At 41.0% G+C, this 25207-nt stretch overlaps 1 protein-coding gene across 1 annotated transcript in view; it reads left to right on the top strand.

Moving 5' to 3' along the window:
- Positions 1–25207, top strand: part of norpA (no receptor potential A) — a 159946-nt gene that overhangs the window by 24442 nt on the left and 110297 nt on the right. Inside the window, exons 3-4 of the mRNA XM_067155832.2 lie at positions 608–667; positions 10701–10841. Coding sequence (XP_067011933.2) covers positions 608–667; positions 10701–10841 — 201 coding nt within the window. The remainder of the gene's footprint in view (positions 1–607; positions 668–10700; positions 10842–25207) is intronic.

The following is a 25207-nucleotide window of genomic DNA, read 5'->3' as shown; positions in this document are numbered from 1 at the left end:
TTTTCTTGATTTCAGATGTTGGTGATATACTTTAGTCATATCTGTGTGTATGGGTAGCTGGAGAATCTTCCTGACGTTTCTCAAGATCTGCAAAAGGACTTCTGATTTTCTAGAGGCTGGAGATGAGATGTTACTTAGCACCAGTAGCCATTGAGTGTTTGTACTACATATGCTACCTGTATTTGAGGCATTCATATTCAAACCGCGATATTTCTGCTTTTTTCGTGAAAATAGTTGGCCGATAAACTGTCCTGAAGCCATGGAAAAGTCAGGGTTTGAATTTAAATACCTCAATTATGTGCATTTCCTGGTTGGGCTGCACATCTTTCTTCTGGTGTCAACCCTGTTCAAACTAAGTTAGACAACATGATTCTAAGACTGAATACAGTAAGGCTAAAGCAGTGGGTCTTAAAACAGATACACTAGGGCACCAGAAGGTGCCAGCTAGTATCTGATAAATATTATTTTGTGTTTTCACCTTGGTGGCCACATTTGAGTTCCCAATACTATGTATTTTTATATATTCCTTCAGACATTATGTCGTTGTTCTGGTCCTGTGTGGAACTTTACTGTGAAAGATGAAAAGTTAACTTTTAGTTTGTTGCAGGATGGTGATGTCCTTGAACTGTGCCAAGTGAGTGACGTTCGTGCTGGTGGTTTACCCAAGGTAAGACATACATAATAAATTCATATACTGTATTTGATATCTAATAGTGTTGCTTGTTTGTGGTTTATTCATTAGTTAATATTAAAATAATAATCACAATATACAATAAGAATAAGGTTTAGACCTCAAAACTCTTGCAGTAACAAAACATTCACTAACAAACAAGAAAGTCCCAAGTTAAATTCATGAGGGAAATCTCAGAACCCTTCAAAATAAAATCAAGATTAAGATAAGGAGACAGGTTCTCTCCATTCCTCTTTAACTGTGTCCTTGAAAAATTAATGTACTGTGGTCATCTGACGAGAAGTCGCGTTCATGCGGGGTAGGGAGTGCAGAAGGTCAGCATGGCTGCTGCGCATGTGTCAAGTCTCAAGGCCTGACCATAAACATCGGTTCCGTCCGCGGTGATTCTTTTGAACTAAGGGGCTGCTGTGAAGTTTCAAATTGGTAGTACAATTACGCTTTACTTGCACATTTGCTGTAAGTACTGTATAATGAGATCCTCCGTGGCTCAGACGGCAGCGCGTCGGCCTCTCACCGCTGGATACCGTGGTTCAAATCCCGGTCACTCCATGTGAGATTTGTGCTGGACAAAGCGGAGGCAAGACAGGTTTTCTCCGGGTACTCCGGTTTTCCCTGTCATCTTTCATTCCAGCAACACTCTCCATTATCATTTCATAGCATTTATCACTCATTAATAAATCACCTTGGGAGTGGCGACCCCATTGTAATAACAGCCTATATATGTTTCATTCATCACATCCCTGACCCGGTCAATGACTGGAAAACAGGTTGTAGGTTTTCATTTTCACTGTATAATGAACAGTTTAATAAGGAACACTCATCTCTTCCAGAGAGCTTGCACTATTTTTCACAACTTATGTTTGTAACTTAGTGTAGTATCTGTTACTCATGCTGTACCTACAAGCTGCTGAGACTTCTCGTAAGACACAAATAGTAAGAATGGTGGAAACAAAAATTAGTCCTCAAAGTTAATCAACAAATAACATTATGTAGAGGAAAATTAGAGATATAGATTGTCTAGCACAGGGGTTTCCAATTTGTACGGGCTCAAGGGCCACATTGGAAAAACAGGAAATAATATTAAAGAATTAATTAGTTCTGATATGGGTCTATAAAGGTTATAAAAATTAATACATTTTTGAATGAGCTATGAATTTTTTTTTATTTATTTATTTTTTTTTTTTTTGTAAATTTTCTTCACATTTCTTTAAATATTTTTTTAAATGCCCTTGTGGGCTGCCATTTGGAAACCCCTCGTCTAGCATGTGCAGAAGATTAAAACATCTTAACTCAACAGTTCAAAAAGTGATTAAACTCTTGAATGAAAAACCACCAGAGGAAGTTGATATCATTTGAAAAAAACAAAAACAGAATCCATTGAATGCAATAAATAGGTACAAACTACATGAAAACCATAACAGCAAAATCAAATGAGTCCCACAATTTAAAAAACTTTGTGTCCGGTTCCACAGCTAAATGGTTAGCGTGCTGGCCTTTGGTCACAGGGGTCCCGGGTTTGATTCCCGGCAGGGTCGGGCTGGGTGTGTGTGTTGTCTTCATCATCATTTCATCCTCATCACGACGCTCAGGTCGCTTACGGGCGTCAAATCAAAAAAGACCTGCACCCTGCGAGCTGAACCTGTCTTGGGACACTCCCGGTACTAGAAAAGCCATACGCCATTTCATTTCAATACCTTTGTGAAACAATTCGGGGGGAAATGGGTGAGGCTAGGAAATAGAAATGAGCTTGTTAGGGGCTGAGAGGAAATGAATGAAGACAAACTGGGATTGACTAGGAAGATTGCTGCATATGGAAATGTGGAGGTTTTCCGTTGTGTTTTCACGTTTGGTTCTTGTCTCATCTTTCTGTTGCTCCCTCTTCCCTCACTGACCTGTGATAAGTTTGTCCCAATTTTTTGTTTTCTTTGTTTTCATTATCATAAAAAGTAATTTTAATTAGGGCTGTCAGAAGGCTGTTTCATCTGTTATCCTTATTATAGGTGTTATATAGCACATACTGTAGTGGACCTTCATAACTCAAAGTAAATAACCATCTTTATAATGTAGTTTTTGTTCTTTGACCCAGTGTCAAGTGAACGATGGGAGACATCAGCACGATCTGTTACAGAGGCTCACTGAATTAAGTATTCTCAACTCATCTTGTGCCTTGTTGGGTAGTCTACTTCACAGGGATGCAGGGTTTTAGATTTCTTATTATAAAAGAAATTCATCCTCTTTTGATACCTCTCTACAAACACTAACAGTTTGTAATGGAAATTCGTTAAGATTGAATAAATGAATATGAATACACACACACACCCTCCCTCTCTCTCTCTCTCTCTCTCTCTCTCTCTCTCTCTCTCTGGCTGGGCTGAGTGGTTCAGACGGTTCATTTCTCATTGCCTTTTCATGTTTGTTCTTGTCCCTACTTTTTGTTCGTTCATTGCTCCCCCTTCCAATACTGACTAAACATAGTGTTTTATCTTCCAGTGTTCCCCTCTACAGTATATCATCATCCAACAAGTATTAAGTAAAGAAGGCCATAGAAGGCAAAGAGATGATAATATAGCCACTGTTGCAACTCAAACTGAAATTACTAGCCATCTCAACATCGGGAAGAATGTGGTTCTCTCCATTAAATCTGAGCCAAGGTATTGGGGTTTGTGTTCCGGTGATTGCCTTTTGACCACTTTAAGAAGAGGTTTCCTATGAAGCAATTTCTAAATACTGTACTTAGGAGAATGGATCTCAGCAAGCGAGAGCAAAACTTTGGCCATAGACACCAGGTGCATCAAGCTAGAGAAGGGCTGTCATTCCTGTAAAAGCATCTACACCTTGAAGTACCTCTCCAAGAACATAAAGCTGAAGCACTACAACTCAGTAGTAAGACTCTCTGTACTCTACGTCTCTGAGTGCCTCTTGGTGAATCAAAAGGGCCACTCAGGAAACTAGAACTTAGAGAGGAAGATGTTGAGGAGGATACTAGGTCCCATAAGAGAGGAGGATGGCACCTACAGGATCAGGATCAACAACAAGCTGTACGAACATCAGGAAGACATTGTCACATGTATGAGAAAAAAAAGGCGACTGACCTTCTACAGGCACATGACTCGCTTGAAACCCCGTGGGCTCACCAATTGAATCCTCAGTGACAAGTAGGGGAAATGCTTCAATGACCAAGTAGATCACCTCAGGAAAATCAGACCTAGAGGAATTACAGTTCCCATAAGAGAGCACAGAGAACCAATCTCAGTACCGACAGGCCATCCTGCAGGGAATCTTCCTACTGTCCCTCACAAGCAAAAAGAATACAGGGACCACCAAACATAAGTGGACGGATGGAAGGAAGCAGGCACACAGCCAGAAAATGAAAGGGTACTGGGCCAAGAAAAAGCAAAAGACCCTACCTAAGAGTTAATACGAGCCCCATGGTCCCTAGTGGGCCAAAATGAACCGAAAAAAGACGACTGTATTTCTTAATGATTTGGTCTCATTCCTGTGGCTATTTCTTGATGGGCACAGGCCAGTGCAAAATGTAGCTTCCACTGAAGCCTCTGTTATGGTATGGAAGCTGCTGAGTAATGACAAGTGCATCTGAATGCTGCTCCTAGGTCCGATCGAGCTGCAATAGAATTTTTTGTCCCAGTGAGGAAAACTATCTCGCTCCTGACCATGACTTTTATGCCTCATTATGGTACCACCATCAGTTTTTGTACAACTGCATAGCCTTTGGTGGTGCTTTTTGAGGATCCACCCAACGTCTGGGCTGAAGACTAAACAAATAGAAGTGGTCTTCTCTCCTCAACCCAGAGGTTAGTGGGCAACATTTTCATATGTAAATTCTCTCTCGTTGGCGATTGTCTTGACAACGCAGTAAGGTCGCCCTCTTGTGATGTCGTCCATGAAAGCAATTCTGGGTCTTCCTTGTTGGCCCTCTGTCTTGCCTTCTATGAGCGTCTTATTACGTGTGCTACCATGTTGACTCTTTATGCAGATTCCAGTTAGTTTTCACCTTTTCTCTGTAGAACATCTTTACTTTTTACTCTATTGGACTAGAAGGAATTTTCTGCTTCTGTCATCAGCATCGTATTTCAAGTTATGTAATTTTACATATTTCTGCATGCATTTTGTGGTAGTGCTGGTTCGAACATCGCAGGCTGCGGGCTGCTGATGACGTCTGAGCTGCTCAGGTAAATGCGGCTACCGTATGTATAGGAATCATGCTGCTGAGAAGAGCAGAATGCCTCGCTGAGGCAGTCCAGACAGGCTTGCTCTGTCCAACGACTCGCTAACACTGCAATCCAGGCACGACTACTTATTGTCGTTTAATAAGGTGGCTGACAGGCGGACTGAGTTGCAGTTCTACGGAGTTTCACTCCAGGGCTTAATGTTTTCAAGCTCTGGCCTCCGAAGTATTTGTAGGAGTACCGTCCACAGCACTATGTTCATATATATATACGAGGGCTATTTTTTTTTTTCAAGGTCCTATTGGTCACGAAATGAAACAGCAGTACAAATTTGACACTTTTCTATTAGTAACACTTACTGATACATCACAGCTATTTTTCAACATAGTCGCCTCGCAGATTGAGACATTTGTCGTAGCGTGGTACCAACTTGTCAATGCTCTCTTGATAGAACGTCGCCGCCTGCGCCTGTAACCATCTTTGTACGCCGGTCTGCAGCGCCTCGTCGGTGTCAAAACGCTGTCCTCCTAGCCAGCGTTTCATGTGAGCAAAGAGGTGAAAATCTGATGGAGCCAGGTCCGGACTGTATGCTGGGTGATCGAAAACATCCCACTGGAAACGCTGCAGGAGGTTTGTGGTGGCAGCTGCAGTGTGCGGCCGAGCATTGTCATGGAGGAGGACAATGCCTGATGACAACATCCCTCTCCGCTTATTCTGAATTGCCCGTTGTAGACGTTGAATAGTCACACAGTATGCGGTTGCAGTGATGGTGGAACCACGTTCCATGAATTCCACCAATAGAACTCCTTTCCGGTCCCAGAACACAGTAGCCATACACTTTCTGTTGGAGAATGTTCGCTGGAATTTCTTTGGCTTACTCGGGGAGTGCGAATGCATCCACTGTTTGGATTGCTCTTTTGTTTCTTCCGTTTCAAAATGAACCCATGTCTCGTCCCCTGTAACAATTTTGTTAAAAAAATCCGGTCCTTCATCATGGTAGCGCTGGAGAAACGCTAAAGCGGCGCCCATTCGCTGTGTTTTGTGACGGTCAGATGGCATCTTCGGAACCCATCTCGCACAAAGTTTGCGGTACTGAAGTGTCTCACTCACAATTGTGGAGAGAGCTGACCTGGAAATTTCAGGAAACGAAGCACTCAACACAGAAATTGTGAACCGACGATTTTCTCGAATTGCCTGATCCACACGCTGAACAAGATCATCGGTTAACACATGCTTCCTTCCCTGGTCGCCTGCATCATGGACGTCTGTACGCCCTGCTGTAAAGTTCCTGCACCATATTTGCACTTTGCTGTCGCTCATGCACGTTTCACCATACACACGACTTATTCGGGGATGAATTTTGGCTGCATTGCACCCCTCAGCCTGAAGAAATCGAATTACACTGCGCACTTCACACTTGACAGGCGAAGCGATCGTTGTAGCCATGTTTACGAGCGCGCTGCACGTTCACTACTGACGGGACTGAGGTGAGGCGCATAACGGTCATTTCAGAGACGTTGCGCAACACATCTGCGCAGCGGTTCATCATATATTCGCGGGCGCTTGACTGTCGCGACCGATCAGACCTTGAAAAAAAAATAGCCCTCGTGTATATATATATATTGACACTATTTTCCTGTTTGTTCAACATCGGTGATACCATGACAGCTAATAGTTATTCAACACTAAAAGTTGAGGTAAATGTAGTTCACCAAAAACTTCAGAAAACAATTACCTTAACCATTGGAAATTCAAGTGGATATCTTTACGTTCTTCTGTTAACATTGTGTCAGTGAAAGTAATAAGGATTTCAGTATGAAGACTATTATATATTTTATGTTCAGTAATTTCTCAATTTGAAGGATTGTTAATAAATGTGTTGCATTAGAACTTTAATAAACAACACATTTGATCTTAATATCCCCAATTTGTGAATGTATAATTTTCTGAATTCATAAGCAGGATAAAATGTTTGTTTACTCTGAAAATCCTACATTTTTCAAAAAATGTATGAACTTTAATTATGATCCTTGCCATCTTTGGAACATGTGTCATATTAAATTCTGGTATAATAAATACTTATACATACATTATATATACATATATTTGATTTGTTGATGATGATGATGATGATGATGATGATGATGATAATTTATTTATTGACTTGTTTTATATGGCGTGGTTCAGGCTAATAATAATAATAATAATAATAATAATAATAATAATAATAATCTTAACGGCAGTGAAGGCGGAGATGAAGATCATTGGTACGGCGGAACTGGCGGAGGAGGCACCCTTGCTTTTTGGGATAGTAAGAAAAAGCCTGTTTAAAATCCAGGTGCACCTGAGTGGTATCCACCGGCTTCCTGGTCCGCGCCTGACACCTTGTAGGTGCGGTGGCAATACCAAGCTCCAGGAACTAACAATCCCTGGTTCTAAGCACCCAGCACTGCTGGATCTCCTATTACAAGCCAAACATGATTCGTGAGCGTAGTAACAACATTACCTCAGGTGGTATCCAATCCACCCGTCGCATTGAGATGGCAACCAGGCTTTCGGATTCTGGGGAGCCTGGACAACCATGAAAACATGGGAGAGAGTCAGAGCTCTCTGGTAAACTATCCCACACAACCTCCACTTACATTGGTACATTCAATATCAACACTTCGATACAACCAGGAAAATTACTAAATTTAGTCACAGAACTTGATCGGCAAAAAATTCTTATCCTTGCCCTGCAGGAAACTCGATTTACTGATGATGCCACCTTGGATTATGGAAATTAACCGTATATTCAAAAGTAAAACAGACCAAAAGATTCTAAATAGGACCCCTTTATTTGGTATGAGCTTCGTAGTACATAAAAGTATATTGAACTCGATCCAGGAAGTTAAATCCATCAGCAATCGCCTAATGACCCTGAGGATTCAGTGTGCCAATAAAAAATATACATTATTAAATGCACACACCCCTACAAATATAGACAACAAGAAGAATCCCCAAAACGTGGACAAATTTTGGAACAAACTTGAAAAAGTAATGTCAGAAATTCCAAAGGATGACGTTAAAATCCTCTTAGGCGATTTCAATGCACAAATCGGCCGAGAAAAGGAACACAGGAAAACTGTCGGACTCTACCCGGCGCACAAATTTACCAACAAAAACGGTTCAAGACTCATTGAACTATGTCAACAGTGCAACCTTAAAATCATGTCCACATCCCTCAGGAAGCATCCAAAGAAACAAAAAACCTGGATGTCTCCCATTGAATCCATTGGTGAATTTCAGATTGATCATGTATCTATCTCGTATCAGTTACAGAAAAGTACATGATGTACAAGTGAGAAGAGGAGCGAACATCGACTCTGATCACTATCTCACAAGAGTTAAAGTAAAATTTACTCCAAGAAAATACCACGCCAAGAAAATCCAACAACAGAAATTTGACATAAAATGGATTCCTGTTATGGATCTAAAAGAAGCATGGGAAAATCAGCCAGCAAAAAAATGGGAAGAATTCCACACCAAAATCATACAGAAGGCACGAGAAATTGTACCCTTAAAAAGGAATACAAAACACCCCTGGTGGAACTCAACATGCAACCAAGCCCTAGAGATCAGAAAATCTGCATTTCAGAAATACAACAGTAGAAAATCGCAGAAAACTCAACGAGAATTTTATGAGACCAGAAAACAAGTATCCAAAGCCATCAGGCAAGAGAAAAGAAAGCACCTGAAAGGACAACTGGAGTCAGTTGAAGAAAACTTTAGAAACCACAACACAAGGGATTTCTACAGAATATTCACAGAAAAAATTCTAGGATACATTCCACAGAACTTATGTTTCAGGAAACAAGATGGAAAATTGGCGCTTACTAATAAAGAAAACTGCCAAGAACTTGCACAGTACTTCTCAGAACTTCTTAACTGCCCCGAACCCACTGAAAGATTTCTTGAAGAAGCATCCAGTTTCACTCGCCCAGAATCACCTCCACCAAACCAGGAAGAAATTAAGAGCCACATTAAACGACTACAGAACAACAGAACCTCAGGAAGAGACGGGATTGTTGCAGAATTCCTTAAGAATCTTGGTCCAAATTCACTCAAGGAACTTGCAGAAATCATACAAAAAATCTGGAAAAATGAAAAACTCCCAGAAGACTGGAAATGTGCCTTGATTCACCCACTTCACAAAAAAGGAGACAAAACTGATGTGAACAGCTATAGGGAAATCTCCCTCCTTGAAGTTGGCTACAAAATTTTCTTTGCATGCCTTTTGAAAAGAATACAAGAACAACTAGAGCATAAGATTGGTGAATATCAAGCTGGATTCTGCCCTCACAGATCATGCACTGAACAGATCTTCAACCTCAAAACCGCTCTAAAATTTAGGGCCCTCAGAAACCTTCCAATCATCTATAGCTTTGTAGATTTCAAGAAGTCTTATGATTCAGTTGATCGTCAGTCTCTGTTCAACATCCTGAAAGAACAGGGACTAGATTCCAAAACGCTAAACTTGACCAAACAGACCCTCACTGACACGAAGTCAAGAATGAAATTCATAGGAGAAATCTCGGAAGAATTCCTGATAAAAACTGGTGTCCGGCAACGAGATGGACTGTCACCCCTCCTCTTCAACCTCGTCCTAGATAAGGTGATGAGGGAATGGGGAAAAAGAACTGAAAGCACAAAATAGCTGGAACCCAGTAAACACGAAAAAACAAGCTTGTAATTCCATGCTTAGCCTTCGCGGATGACTTGCCCTTTTGTCCAGCGATGAAGTCACAGCAATAAAGCAAGTTGAAATTTTCCAAGCATGTGCCAGAAAGGTCGGACTTCATATCTCCTACCAGAAAACTGAATTTTTCTGTGCAAAACTAGACATCCATAGTCTAAATACAAAATACAGAAAATTCAACAGAGCCCTCACTTCAAATACCTGGGCGAAATTCTCGAATCAACCGGATAAGAGAAAATAGCCCAAAACAACCGTGTCCAAAAACTCAGAAGAGCTTATGGGAGAACAAGAGAAATATACAACAAAAAATGTATGTCTCTCCACGTTAAGATTAAACATTACAATACTGTAATCAAACCTGAGGCTTTATATACAGGGGAAACTCTAACGCTTCATAGAAAGGGCGAGCTGGAAAATATCCTAAAAGAAGAGCGAAAATCATGAGGAAAATTTTAGAACCAAGACATAAGGGAGAAGGGTACCGCCTCCAAACCCGGAAATCCACAGAAAAATGATCTAATATTGCGGCAGACCTCAGGAAAAGAAGGCTAAAATTTTATGGACATGTTAAGAGGCTTCCAGAAAATAGACTAACCCACCAAGTTCTTGAAAGAGTTGATAAACGGAAGAATTTTCCTTGGACACAACAAACAAAAGTGGACATGAAGAACGCACAAATTCAATCTGAAGACATTTTGAATCGAAATAAATATAGAAAGAAAATTGACAAGTGGGAAGTTACTCCAGGGAATGAAGTACCAAAAAGAGCAGGTACCAAGTGGACGGAAGAACGGAAAAGGATCTTTAGTCAACAGATGAAAGCATCCTGGATCCTCCGCAAACGAAATCATAAATAAAGCTTCATGTGTTCTGAAAGGGACCATTCTCGTATAATAATAATAATAATAATAATAATAATAATAATAATAATAATAATAATAAACATTGCCACCATTCATTTATATTTCTACCACCATTCCTTTTCAGACATTTAGCTAATAGTTACATATATATGAAGTTCAACAAAACCATGCATTTCTTGTTTGATCAGTTGTTTAAATAATGTTTGTGTTTTGTCCCCCAGGACCAAAAGCTGATGAACCAGATCAGTGCTAAACATTCTATAGATGGCTTGGAAGACAGATCTCTTACCATCTGTAGTGGTACAGATTACATAAACATCAACTACCAGCACGTCATCTGTCCTGACGCTGAAGTAGCAAAGGTGAATACCATCTCCTAATTATTACATCCCTATTGTAAGGATTATATTGCAAAACATCTGTTAAGAGCACCGACTCACTGGAAATTTTTGAAGCAAAACTTTTGCTCCCTTATATAAATGATTTAACTTGTCTGGCATATCCATGAAAGAATCTGAGTACTGAGGATGGTTGTCAGTGCTGTTGTTTACCAAATACTTTGTTGTAGAGCAAGGAGATCGAGAGCAGTGATCTATCATACAAGTACGGTACACACAAAAGAAACACTTGGGCCTTCATCGGTAGAGGATAGAATAAGGGTGACGGTGATCATTGTTGACACGTAAACACTGTTGAGAGGTAAAGGGAGCCAGGGAATAGGCAAGACAAGAAAATGGAAAAAAAAAAAAGAAAGAGCAGGGATCTAATGTTAAGGCTGGGTGCTTCTCTAGACCTGAGCTCTAAGGGCAAGGGGTAAATGTTTGACTTTGACTGTGAAACCATCATCGAATGGGGTTTGATAGAGCCGGGTGTGGATGGGGACAGGAAGATCAATGTTATGGGATTTGCAGGTGCAGCAGTGGCCACACATTCATTTGGGTAGTGTTGGTAGTTACGCCATTGCAGAGGCCGGAAGATGATGATAGGTTGAAGTGCAGTCATGACGACCTTGTATGGAGTGATGCTACGGGTGTATGTAGACGACAGGTTTTGGAGAGGTTGTGTTCCCAGGGAAAAGCACTAGATGTGAGTGGGAGTCTGATGTGGTTCTTTCCACCATATTACCTTCAATGATTGTGAAGTCGGTCATCTACTGGTGCTCAGTTCTAGGGTAGCGTCCAGCCTTAATATTAGATAACCGCTCCTTTTTTCCATTCTCTTATCTCGCTTATCCTCCGCTCCCTTTACTTCATAAGAGTGTCTACTTGTCACAATGATCACCGGCATTCTTCTTCTATTCTCAAATGATGAAAGCTACAGCTGAAAATTTTGGATCCAGGTCTTTCTTTTATGTGCATTCTATCATGTGCAGTTAAGCAGTGGGGTGCTGCTCTCCGTCTGTTTCCTATGCTTTCCCGTTGTTGGCTTTCTTACCTGAGCCAATACTTTGTTGGTTAATCATCTTCTGTTGAATGAATCAGTTTATTGGATTATAGGTGGAGGCTAGTGTGCCAATAGTCAGTGAACATTTCTACATTGATTGGTAAAATACAGAAAGCGTGCAAATCTCCAGAGAATTACTAGAGTTTGATTTCTACAATTTGAAAATTATTCTTTTTTTAAACATTTTAAAGCCTCTTATACTGTACTGTACATATTTCAGCCTTAGCAAATGGTAACGTGCTTAAATTAAAATAAGTTTTAAGGAAAGTTGTGCAAGTACTAAAATCTTATGCTGAAATATGAAAGTGTAACTATGATGAACACTTTTCTTTCTTTCTTTCTTTCTTTCTTTTTTTTCTTTCTTTCTTTCTTTCTTTCTTTCATTTAAGATTTTAAGGTGGCTGGTCTTTTGGAAAATACTAAATTGAAGTTTTATTCCTTTGAGTACTTTTCATGTGTTGTGTATATTCTCATCATGCAGCATGTTTGACTTTATAGACCAAAATTTTGGGTGAATCTAGTACCAAAGGTATACACATTTGAAATTTATTGTTAATATATTAAGGAAAGCAATCTAAACGACTTCACTCCTCATTCTGGCATAGTCGCCTCATTACAGGGTTGCCTTCTGTTTTTGCAGTTACCCTGCAACTGCTTATTGTCCCTTATTTATCATATATACATGACGACTTACTGCTTCTACATATTTATAAAATCACAACCAGTCATTGATGGGTTAGTTTTAGTAATCGCAGCTGCAATGCCTTCGAACAGAGATGAGTGCCAGTAGGACTGAGTTAGCACATCTCGACTAACAACAATAGGCACTCGATGTAATATCATTGTTAAGTTTTTTAGGGGCTTAGGAATTGTAGGCTCATCGATGTTATAACATTTGAAGTGTAGGCGTTCAGCGTCTCTGCCCACTTTTATGGATTTATTTTTCATCCCCTCATTCTTCGGCTGATAGTTTCTTCCTTTAGAGTATCTTCTCATTTCGATAGTCACCTTCATCATCCTAATCAGTGGGGGCTAATTACCATACTGCCTTTTAGCTTGCAAGACAACCACTGCTAGTTCGTTACGACGATAACTGACCAATATTTCCACGTCAGTGATCTCAGTTATTATAGCACATACTGTAAAAATTTAACCAGTATAAAATATTGTAAATAAGATTTTTTCAGCTTGCATTTGGAAGATAGTGGGTTCGAACCCCACTATTGGCAGCCCTGAGGTTCGTTTTCAGTGGTTTTTCCATTTTCATACCAGGCAAATGATGGGGCTATACCTTAATTAAGATCATTGTCGCTTCCTTCCCACTCCTAGACCTTTCCTACCCATCATCACTGTAAAAACTATCTGTTCAAATATATTAACATTAAAAGTTCAACCTTTACAAAACTTTCAAAAGTTTTTGTTTTAAAATGGCGGCTGAGTGAAGAGCACAAGATTAACGAGCTCCTGCAAAGTGTGTATTAACTAGTGTTATATCGGGACTTGCGAGTGTATCTGTGGTGTGATAGTAGTGTGCGGTATTTCACAACTACTACCAAAGTGACAATATTCTGATTAACCAATAAACCCGAGTAATTCGAGAAATAAGGAGCACTTAAATAACTCGGCGAAATGAGTGCCTGCGAAGAATGTGCCTTCGACTTTGGTAGGGCTCCCAAGGTACAGTGCGTGGCATGTAAAAAGTGGTACCACAAAAAGTGTACGAACAGTGTAAACAGATACATGGAATGGACTTGCGATACTTGCAATTCTTTTTCAGCTTACCGAACACATGATAAACACATGGCACTTAGTCTGGACAATTCACATGGCCCGCCAAACATCCGAACTGCTGCAGCAATTCAAGTGAGAGGTATGGCAACACCCTCCATACAGTCCAGGAAAAAGTATCTCGGTGAACGACAATGAAACGATGAGGTAAAAGCAGCTGTCTCTAGGTGGTTACATAGCCCTGGACGCGATTTCTACGCATCCGGAATAGAAAAGTTCGTTGACCGTTCCAAGAAACGTTTACAGTCTCTTGGGGATTATGTAGAAAAGTGAATTTACATTGTATGTTGTCATAGCACTGTTGCCTATGTGTAGGTGGTTTCATAAATGGCCATAACTTGCAAGTGTAACTTACTTTTTGATTTGCCCTCCTAACAGCATATGTGTGACAGATGATACACATTGACGCAGCCAACACACAAACGTTTAACACCTTCCCCATCGCTGGCAATGATTTACTGCTGCCCTGGAGGACTATTTTGAAGGACTTAAGGCATTTGTAATGCATATTTTTGTTTGGTTTGTGGATAATAAAATTCTATAAAACTGCGTTCTGTGTGTGAATCTTTCAGTTGATCTCTGGCACTGGCTCCTGTACCCATTTTCTATTTTGTGCTACCATTTAGATGCATATTGCCTTGGCCTCAAAGCACATTGTGCTGCAGCATTATTGGTTGATGTAACACAGCTATGAGGTATAAAATTTGAAAGACTAATGTGAAAGATAAATGCAAGGAAATGCAGTCATTGCACAACGTAATAACCTGTACGGCACTGCTAACATCAGCAGTGAAAATATATGAAATTGATTGCATTCTCCTGCAAGGCCGCAAAAGCTCTATTGTGAAGTGATTTTAGTACTTGCACTTGATCCTCGCTGTGTTTGTCTGTAATGTTCTCTGCTGCTGCCAACAGACCTGGTTAGATGGCTTGAGGGGCATCACCCATAACGTCAAGGCCAATAACGTTTGTCCTATGACCTGCTTGAAGAAGCAGTAAGTTGCATTATTTTACTGTGTGAACATGTCTTGGATATTTTAAGTTTGTGTAGTGCCTGCTATTAAACTTTTTCTTTTTACCGTGCTTCATGATTTTATCCCCGGTACTTCAGTAGCCAGATTTCTTGAATTCCCCTTATCTTAACCTTGCAAGGTCTCTCCAGGTTTAGATAGTCTACTAGCAAACATAGCATGAATGTTCATAGTGTTTTATAGCAGGGAGTGACTGGAAAAAAACTGCAATAATTGCATGATAGCAAAAACAAAAGGTAGATAGGAAGAGAAGACAAAGACATGAAGGACACATAGTAGATTAGCACATTAGAGTAATGACTCTTCTTCATTGGTAGATGGGGAAGAAAACTCTTGTATGTACTACTCTGATTTATACTTAATACATTGATAGCCTGACTGCTCATTGTTGGTTCTCATGCAGCACACTGGCTGAGAGGGCCGTATCTAGCGTAAGATACAGACTTGAGCAAAATGTCGTAAAATGTTTGTTGCTTTAGATAAATTAATGACACTTGCTGAAGGGTCTTACCCTTGATACTAGTACTTCTTTTCAGGACATCAGATAAACTGTCAGTAACTGTGAAATATTTTGTTACCTCACAAGCATTCACTTCTGACGTGCTATGCTGACACTGGGCGTTCGGTGTTGAATGACAGTGCTACACAGCTTCATTACTGGAAGTGAAAACAGTGTTGAGGAAAAAATGTAACTAATCAATTCTACCAATAGTCCTGTTCATCAGTAAACAGTAATAGCTAATAACTGTGTTAGTAGACCATCTTGTATGATGGGGATGATCCTGTCCTATGAAATGCAATTCGAAACCCTCCCCACTGCAGTCACAGAATGCTGCCTGCTGTGGGAGATAAATTTCTGTGCAGCCAGGTCTTGTGATGTATGGTGGGATCTCGACCCGAATTGGTGACCACCAAATTGGAGGAAACTAGAGTAAAATGCCTGTCATCCTTGCATTGCCAAGAAATACATAAATTCACTTGGCCCGTCATCAGTGTTATTAAGAATGAACTGTTGTGCAACCCCAGAGTTTCTCAGTGCAGGTGAAGAGCCAGAGGCATGCAATCTAGTGAGGATTTCAGTATTTCAGTAGTTGCCAAAGGAAGCAGTGTGGGAGCATACGTACAGTAAAACCTCGTTAGTTCGAAGTAGTTGAGACTCAAAAATCGGACTTTGAATTACGTGATTTCGAAGTAACCGCCAATTCGTAATTCAGAAGTGCCAACCCTTGCCATGTTACAAAATATTCTAAGGCCGGTTACTGCATGCAGTTAACCTTGATTCACAGTTTAAATCTTTCAAATGCCATGGAGAAAACCCCCAACTATTTCCAAAATGCATCCAAGAAAGTGCATTTAGAGTATTCAAATAATGCACTTTGTAAACTTACTGACAAACATAACCTATCGCAATGAAAGAAAAAAAAGCACGATTCAAAGACGAGGAGAACTCTATGCTGGCTCCCATGTGCAAGTGCTTTACTCATTGGATTACTGTACTGTATGCATTTTAGATGCCCTGTACTTGCACAGAAAGTACCCGATGCCCTTAAAACACCGTGGCTGATCGATCTTTCCTATGACGAGAGGAGAAAGTCTCTCGCTTCCTTCTGCATGACAACTAATTGTCACTCTATCCTTGTACGATTTCCCAACATGGCACTTCTTTAGTACTTCAGAAATGTAAACACTTGCCGCGTCACAAAGTATTCTAAGACCCATTAATGCATGCAATCACCTTGATTCACAGTTTAAACCTTTCAAATGCCATGGAAAAAACTATTTCCAAAATGTATCCAACAAGGTGCATTTACAATGTTCAAATAATGCACTTGGATAAATCACTGACAAACATAACCTCAGCAACGAAAGAAAAAAAAATCACACTATTCAAAGACTAGAATAAACTATGCTGGTTCCCCTGTGCAAATGCATTATTTTTTTTTTTGATTACTCTACCGTTCGCATTTTTAGATGCGTTGTACTTTCACGGAAAGTGCCCGACACCCTTAAAACATTGTGGCTTATCGAACTTTCCTATGACAAGGGGAGGATTCCCTCGCTTCCGTGTGCATTGCACCACAGTACAGTGACCCCCTACCCCTACACCCTTGTACGATTTCCCAGCTGGCACTTCGCACTTTCTCCTTTAAAACCATAAGACCGTTTGGGTTGGGCATTAAAAGAAAGCAATGCAGTTTCATTGGCAATGACAACATTGTTCAGTGCCTATGAATTGATGATATGAGCCATGCTTTTTCATCAGCTGTCGGCATCGCCATTGTTCGCGGATTCTGTTTCTCCGCACATTGCTTGCTGCGCGATATAACAGCTTTCCTTAAAACGCTGTATACAAAAGAATTCTGATTTCACTCAAACTTAGCAATTGTGAAGCACATTGTAGACACAGCGAAGTGTGTGAAAGTGCAGAAAGCTGCCCCTGCACGTTCCAGAAGACGCGTTCCATCATGACGTGGATAAATTTTGAATTTAAATTACTCTGTAACATAGTCTTGTTTTAAAATGTAAAGGCAGTTTCGAATTAAAAGTCTGAATTTTGGTAACAGGGCCGACGTACTTCGAATTATGAATTATCCATATTTTGAATTAAACTATTTAAATAACATGCAAAACCGTATCTCGTGTTTCCGGGAATGAGAGCTTCTTCGAATTAGGCAGGATTTTGAATTAACCGATTTTGAATTATCGAGGTTCTACTGTACATAGGAATTGGGAGGTGATTGCTACATTCTAGATGTCACTTCGGCCGCTGCTGCTATAAAAAGTTAGCTGAGGGCTCAATGTTGTTCATTGTTTCGAGATACCTGCAGGTTGGGTGGAGTTAGGGAGATCTTGGCGACTTTGAACATGGAATGGATGTTGCCACATCAGTAACCAGTCGGTCATGGCCAAATCTACCTTCTTCAAGTCGCCCAAGTCATCTGTTGGTGATGTGATTGTGAGGTGAAGGAAGACAGAATCACAGTTGGGTGGTTGATGTGTGTTGATCGACAGTGACTTGCGAGCATTGAAGAAAATGGTACAGGAAAATCCTATGACATTATGCAATACCATCGCCCTTCAATTCCACATTGCATTAATGGTGCAGCTAGCATCATGGCTGTGCACTGGGGGATATCAGGAATAGCCCATAAACAGCCTTCTTTGCTGGTGAACGCTATGTGCTGTGTTCAGTGGAGTAAAAGGTGCCACTACTGCTCTGTGGGTGACGGAGATGCGAGATTTGGAGTGATGGATCGCACTATAACATGTGGCAGTCAGGTGGGAGGGGTTGGCTATATTTTTCATGGAAGGACTTGGTCCTCTCATACTACTACAGAGCATGCTAAAGGTAGAAGTGTATAAGGACATTTTGACCAGCAGAGTGTCGTCTTGTTCCGAGAGGATCAGTGTGTGTGTTCCCTTGTGATAATGCTCCCTGCCATAAAATTAAGTCTGTGTGCAAGTGGTTTGTGTACAATAAAGTTCGGGAAATGGACTCATCAGCCTACAGCCCTGACCTCAGATATATTGAACAGCTCTGGGATCTCATATATTCTTCAAGTTTTTCAGTCTCAGAACTAGTGCTAAATGAAGAAAACTCTAGGAAATAACAGAATCTGTTAGAAAATACCTTCAAAAGGAAAACATTTCATTCATCATCATTGTCATTTTGTACTTCCATTTTCCCAGGTACTGTTGGTGAGCCGCCTCTGCTTATCGAGATATCTTCTGTTGTTAATGACGTTCTCTAGTGCCTCACCCCGATCTGCAAAGTCCATCTTTACGATGTACATCCAGTGGGTTCTTGGTCTTCTCACCATCCGTTTTTCTCTGTCACTCCTCTCAAGTTAACATTAGCAGTCCTTACAGACATGATACTGTATAGGTTTTTGGGCTTATGCTGTGTCAAAAAAAATAAGGTGAAGTTCTTTATGTTCGCAGAGAACTGTGCTCTGCGTCATCAGAAGAAAATCTCGACTGTCCACGAGAAAGGCTTCTTAAACAATGACTCTTTTAAATGTAGACGTTATAATAGAAGTGGAAATGGTACGTTAATTCGCCACCAGATGGCTCCCTGGATGTGGCACAGCGCTAGTGTTTGAAGCATAAGCTGACCGAACCATCAGAATCAGTCTAAGAGGTTCACATAACATGTGTACGTAACATATGACATTGACAGGTGTATGACATTGACACAAGCCTGGAATGAAACATCTGATGATGAGGAACGTACAAATTTGGAAAACAGAGATGAAATAACAATAGTGAAGGGACTGGGAAGGGAACTACCTACGTAAATTCTTAATGGCTGGCAATCAGGTATTACTTAATTGATAGCCAGTGTCCCTGTTGAAATTGTTAGGATTTCTACGTATTTCCACAACTTCCCGTATAATCCTGGACCTGTAATGTCTAGTGTGGGTAAGAGCTCGAGCATCTTGGAACATGACATCATGACCTGACGATAGAGTGTGCTCAGCTATTGCCGATTTGTCTAGTTGGTTGAGACGAATATTACGTTCATGTTCCTTGATACGGGTACCAATGGACTGGCATGTTTGGCCAATGTATACCTTACTGCAAGTACAGGGAATTTCATATACTCCAGGATGTAAAAGTGGGGACAATTTGTCCTTGGTTTTACTCAGACTGTGAGCAATTTTAGTGGCGGTGCCAAACACAGTTTTTATATTGTGTTTGCAGAGGACCTTGTCAGTTCGATCTGTGGTGTTGTGAATGTAAGGCAAGTAGGCAGTTCCCTTCACTTCTTCCTTCTGTAAGCTTTGCTTGGTTGTTTCTCTGGGATGCAGGGCTCTATGAATCTGCAAATCCCTGCTGTAACCATTACCCTTGAACACGACTTTGAGCATGTCTATCTCCACCTGGATATGTGATGGCTCACAAATTCGTCTCGCCCTCTTCGCAAGTGTCGTGAGAATTCCTTGTTTTTGTGCTGGATGGTGGTGAGAATCTGCATGAAGATGGTGATCTGTGTGGGTAGGCTTACGATAGACGGTGTGTTCTAAGGAGCCGTCCGGTTTCTTTCTTACTAGAACATCCAAGAAAGGAAGACATCTGTCCGACTCAATCTCCATAGTGAATTTTTTATTGAAGGATGTTGCTGATTTAGGTGGTTTAGAAATAGATGACGATTCTCAGGACCTTCTGTCCAGACCACAAATGCATCATCAGCATACCTCCACCATATCATAGGTTTGACGGGCGCCGAAGCAATAGCCTCCTCTTGAAAATGCTCCATAAAGAAATTAGCCACTACGGGCGAAAGTGGACTTCCCACAGCCACTCCGTCCGTCTGTTTGTAAAAATTCCCACCCCACAAGAAATAGCTGGAAGTCATGCAGTGGTAAAATAGCTTAGTAATATCCTCAGGGAACAGGTGTTCAACGAGAGACATGACCAAATTAGTGGGCAATTTAGTGAACAAGGACTCCACATCGAAACTCCCAAAAGTGCATTAGGTTGAAGGGTTATGGTTGACATCTTGTTGACAAAATACCGAGAATCCCTGATGTATGATTCAGTACGTCCTATGTGTGGCTGAAGCAATTTGCTTAGGTATTTAGCCAGAGCATACGTAGGAGAACCTATCGCACTAACAATAAGTCTGAGGGGAACATCTTTTATGGGTCATAGGTGGTCCATATAATCTAGGTGTCACTGCATCCCCTGGGGACAGATGTTTAGCCTCCTCTTTTGGAACTGAAGATTGCCTTAACAGCTTCACGGTGGCGTTGGATACACAAGTGGTGGGGTCACATGAGCTCAGTCTTTAAACAGGCTCTGACAATATAGCCGAGATCTTATTCTTATACTCGTCAGTGTCCATAACCATAACATGCTACAAACTTTTGTTTATGCCATTGTTTCAACCTGGGACGGAGTGGACTATGTGCACTATATGCACGATGGGGCACCTCCCCATTTTGCATTGATTTTGCGAGATTGGCTTTAAAATGCTTTTCCGGGCCGTGTTATTGGACGTCGCGGAAATGTTGAGTGGTCACCAAGATGTCCAGACTTGACCCCATCGGATTTTTCCTCTGAGGGTATTTGAAAGAGAAGGTGTATGCCAGAAAACCGTGTGACTTGGACACTTTGGAAGCAGTCATTAGGGAAGAGTGTGCGTGGGTACCAAACGACATGTTGCAATGGTTTGTCAGGAACATTGGGCCCCGACTGCAACTGTGTGCTGCTAATGCTGGTGCCTATGTTGAAATAAGAAATGGCAAAGACCATAGTACATAATAGAATTGAAAGCAACCATGTAGCATTGTTAATGACAGAATAATAGTGAAATAAAAATAGGGATATAACAGTGCATCACCCTGTAGTATAAGCCCTGAAATGCATTCTGAATACAAATAAACAAACAATTGTGACTGATGACAGTATTATTTCATAACAAATTAATTCAGTCATGGACAAGGCCGACATTAAAACATGGTTATGTTTAACATACATTACCATGCACTTCTCCTTTCTCTTCTAGTGCCCTTCCCTCACAGATGGTTGGCAACCATAATAGATTAAGTTTTCCTATGTTGTATTTCCCATATCAGAATTACCGCATCGTGGATGTCGAACCATTGTCGGAGGTTATGCGTCGAGGATAATCTCTTATAAAGTCCATTTCTCCCTTCTACTGTGCCTTCTACGATCAGTTGTATCTGGCGGTAGTTTGTCATTTTGGAAGACGTGATCAAAATATTCTGCTTCCTTGCATTCTGATTTAGTGTAACCATTATGAAGGTGACCAAAACACCCGTACATGATCCGGAGTAATAGGTCTCCGTTTGCTTATTCATCTTTCCATTTGACTGAGGGCGTCATGACTATCATAATGAACCAAAGCCTTCAGTGTGATTACTTGGAGAGAACTCTGTAAGGGGCCATTCCCCATGTTGATCCGTCGTGTTGGTACTTGCCCTTGTGGTATGCTTCCTTGCCCTCTACAATCAACTTTTGAAGACTACCTTCTGAATGCATTATATGACCAAATTGCCACATGGTCCCATGAGAGACCTTGCATGTTAAATGACTTTTATTTAAAGTTGGTTCAGAATCGATATGTTCTCAGGTAGCTAAACATCAACTACAGTGTTGACCTTTCTGTCCCAGTTTATATGCAGCAAGAGTTCCAGTGATCATATATGGCTATTCTGTAAGTAAGTTCAACCTTTTCAAATATACTGCTGAATTCCAATTCAGCTGTTTGTAGTCAATTTATTTTTGAAGCTTGATATATCCTCGTCATCAGTCTCATATACTTTTATATACATAAAACTCGAGAAACTACGAATGAACTAATAAATTATTATTACAATCTGCTTTACGTTGCCCCAATACAGATAGGTCGTATGGCAACGATGCTCTAGGATAGGAAGCAACCGTGGCCTTAAGGTACAGTCTTGACATTTGCCTGGTGTGAAAATAGGAAATCACAGAAAAACCATCTGCAGGGCTGCCAACAGTGTGGTTCGAACCAACTGTCTCCCAATTGCAAGCTAATAGTAATCTTTTAAAAATCTTGCTACATTTTTCCGACAAAAGAGTAGTGTTGTGAAAATGTTGCAAACTTTGGGTTGGGAATATTTGGGAGTTCATGTTTGTGAGTTACTGTAGTCACGTCCTAGTTCGTGAACCATGGGCAACGGCTGAGTGGCCTAGTAAGTGGTCCTGAGAGTCGGGATACCAGTTGCTATGGAATGGGAGTGGGCATCTCGGACATATTCTGAGTCGTGGCCCTCCTTGTGCTCAGGCGGCCAGGACTACACAATTCACCGGTGGTCCATAACCCGTTAGAGGAGAGATCCTCACTTGGACTATGTGCAAGTAGGGCAGCATCCTGCTTCATGAATTTACCGAGCTCAGAACACTTTAAGCAAGCCTCGGACCTATGGGAGTAACGGAGTCCCACTCCCATTTGACAGGCGAGGGACTCCTTGGAAACAACTTGGCGAACGAAATGGAATTCGATGGGGAGCTATCAATATTAATGGGGCTTATGGAAGAAAGAAGGTAGAACTTGCTGAGTCAGCAAAGAGGATGCATCTGGATGTGCTAGGAGTAAGTGATATTCGGGTAAGGGGAGATAAGGAGGAAGAGATAGGAGATTATAAAGTGTACTTGACGGGTGTTAGAAAGGGAAGGGCAGAGTCTGGGGTAGGGCTCTTTATCAGGAATACCATTGCACGCAACATAGTTTCTGTTAGGCACGTAAGTGAGCGAATGATGTGGGTAGATTTGTCAGTGGGAGGAATTAGGACAAGAATTGTGTCCGTGTATTCACCATGTGAGGGTGCAGATGAGGATGAAGTTGACAAGTTTTATGAAGCATTGAGTGACATCGTGGTCAGGGTCAACAGCAAGGATAGAATAGTGCTAATGGGCGATTTCAATGCGAGAGTTGGGAATAGAACTGAAGGATACGAAAGGGTGATTGGTAAATGTGGGGAAGATATGGAAGCTAATGGGAATGGGAAGCGTTTGCTGGACTTCTGTGCTAGTATGGGTTTAGCTGTTACAAATACATTCTTCAAGCATAAGGCTATTCACCGCTACACATGGGAGGCTAGGGGTACCAGATCCATAATAGACTATATCTTAACAGACTTTGAATTCAGGAAATCTTTTAGGAATGTACGAGTTTTTCGGGGATTTTTCGATGATACAGACCATTATCTGATCTGTAGTGAACTAAGTATCTCTAGGCCTAGGGTAGAGAAAGTGAAATCTGTCTGCAAACGAATAAGGGTAGAAAATCTCCAGGATGAGGAAATTAGACAGAAGTACATGGATATGATTAGTGAGAAGTTTCGAACAGTAGACAGTAAGCAGGTTCAGGATATAGAAAGTGAATGGGTGGCATACAGGGATGCTGTAGTAGAAACAGCAAGGGAATGCCTAGGAACAACTGTGTGTAAAGATGGGAAAAGGCGAACATCTTGGTGGAATGATGAAGTGAGAGCAGCCTGTAAACGTAAAAAGAAGGCTTATCAGAAATGGCTCCAAACAAGGGCCGAGGCAGACAGGGATTTGTACGTAGATGAAAGAAACAGAGCGAAAGTAATACTTGTTGAATCCAAAAAGAAGTCATGGGAAGATTTTGGTAATAACCTGGAAAGGCTAGGTCAAGCAGCAGGGAAACCATTCTGGACAGTAATAAAGAATCTTAGGAAGGGGGGGAAAAAGGAAATGAACAGTGTTTTGAGTAATTCAGGTGAACTCATAACAGATCCCAGGGAATCACTGGAGAGGTGGAGGGAATATTTTGAACATCTTCTCAATGTAAAAGGAAATCATCATGGTGGTGTTGCAAACAGTCAAGGTCATGGGGAGGAGGAAAATGATGTTGGTGAAATTATGCTTGAGGAAGTGGAAAGGATAGTAAATAAACTCCATTGTCATAAAGCAGCAGGAATAGATGAAATTAGACCTGAAATGGTGAAGTATAGTGGGAAGGCAGGGATGAAATGGCTTCATAGAGTAGTAAAATTAGCGTGGAGTGTTGGTAAGGTACCTTCAGATTGGACAAAAGCAGTAATTGCACCTATCTATAAGCAAGGGAACAGGAAGGATTGTAACAACTATCGAGGTATTTCATTGATTAGTATACCAGGCAAAGTATTCACAGGCATCTTGGAAGGGAGGGTGCGATCAGTCGTTGAGAGGAAGTTGGATGAAAACCAGTGTGGTTTCAGACCACAGAGAGGCTGTCAGGATCAGATTTTCAGTATGCGCCAGGTAATTGAAAAATGCTACGAGAGGAATAGGCAGTTGTGTTTATGTTTCGTAGATCTAGAGAAAGCATATGACAGGGTACCGAGGGAAAAGATGTTCGCTATACTGGGGGACTATGGAATTAAAGGTAGATTATTAAAATCAATCAAAGGCATTTATGTTGACAATTGGGCTTCAGTGAGAATTGATGGTAAAATGAGTTCATGGTTCAGGGTACTTACAGGAGTTAGACAAGGCTGTAATCTTTCACCTTTGCTGTTCGTAGTTTACATGGATCATATGCTGAAAGGTATAAAATGGCAGGGAGGGATTCAGTTAGGTGGAAATGTAGTAAGCAGCCTGGCCTATGCTGACGACTTGGTCTTAATGGCAGACTGTGCCGAAAGCCTGCAGTCTAACATCTTGGAACTTGAAAATAGGTGCAATGAGTATGGTATGAAAATTAGCCTCTCGAAGACTAAATTGATGTCAGTAGGTAAGAAATCCAACAGAATTGAATGTCAGATTGGTGATACAAAGCTAGAACAGGTCGATAATTTCAAGTATTTAGGTTGTGTGTTTTCCCAGGATGGTAATATAGTAAGTGAGATTGAATCAAGGTGTAGTAAAGCTAATGCAGTGAGCTCGCAGTTGCGATCAACAGTATTCTGTAAGAAGGAAGTCAGCTCCCAGACGAAACTATCTTTACATCGGTCTGTTTTCAG

The sequence above is a fragment of the Anabrus simplex genome, chromosome 11 (assembly GCF_040414725.1).
Source record: "Anabrus simplex isolate iqAnaSimp1 chromosome 11, ASM4041472v1, whole genome shotgun sequence".
NCBI lineage: Eukaryota > Metazoa > Arthropoda > Insecta > Orthoptera > Tettigoniidae > Anabrus > Anabrus simplex.
The sequence above is the reverse complement of the archived record's forward strand: the minus strand, read 5'-3'. Positions and strand labels throughout refer to the sequence as shown.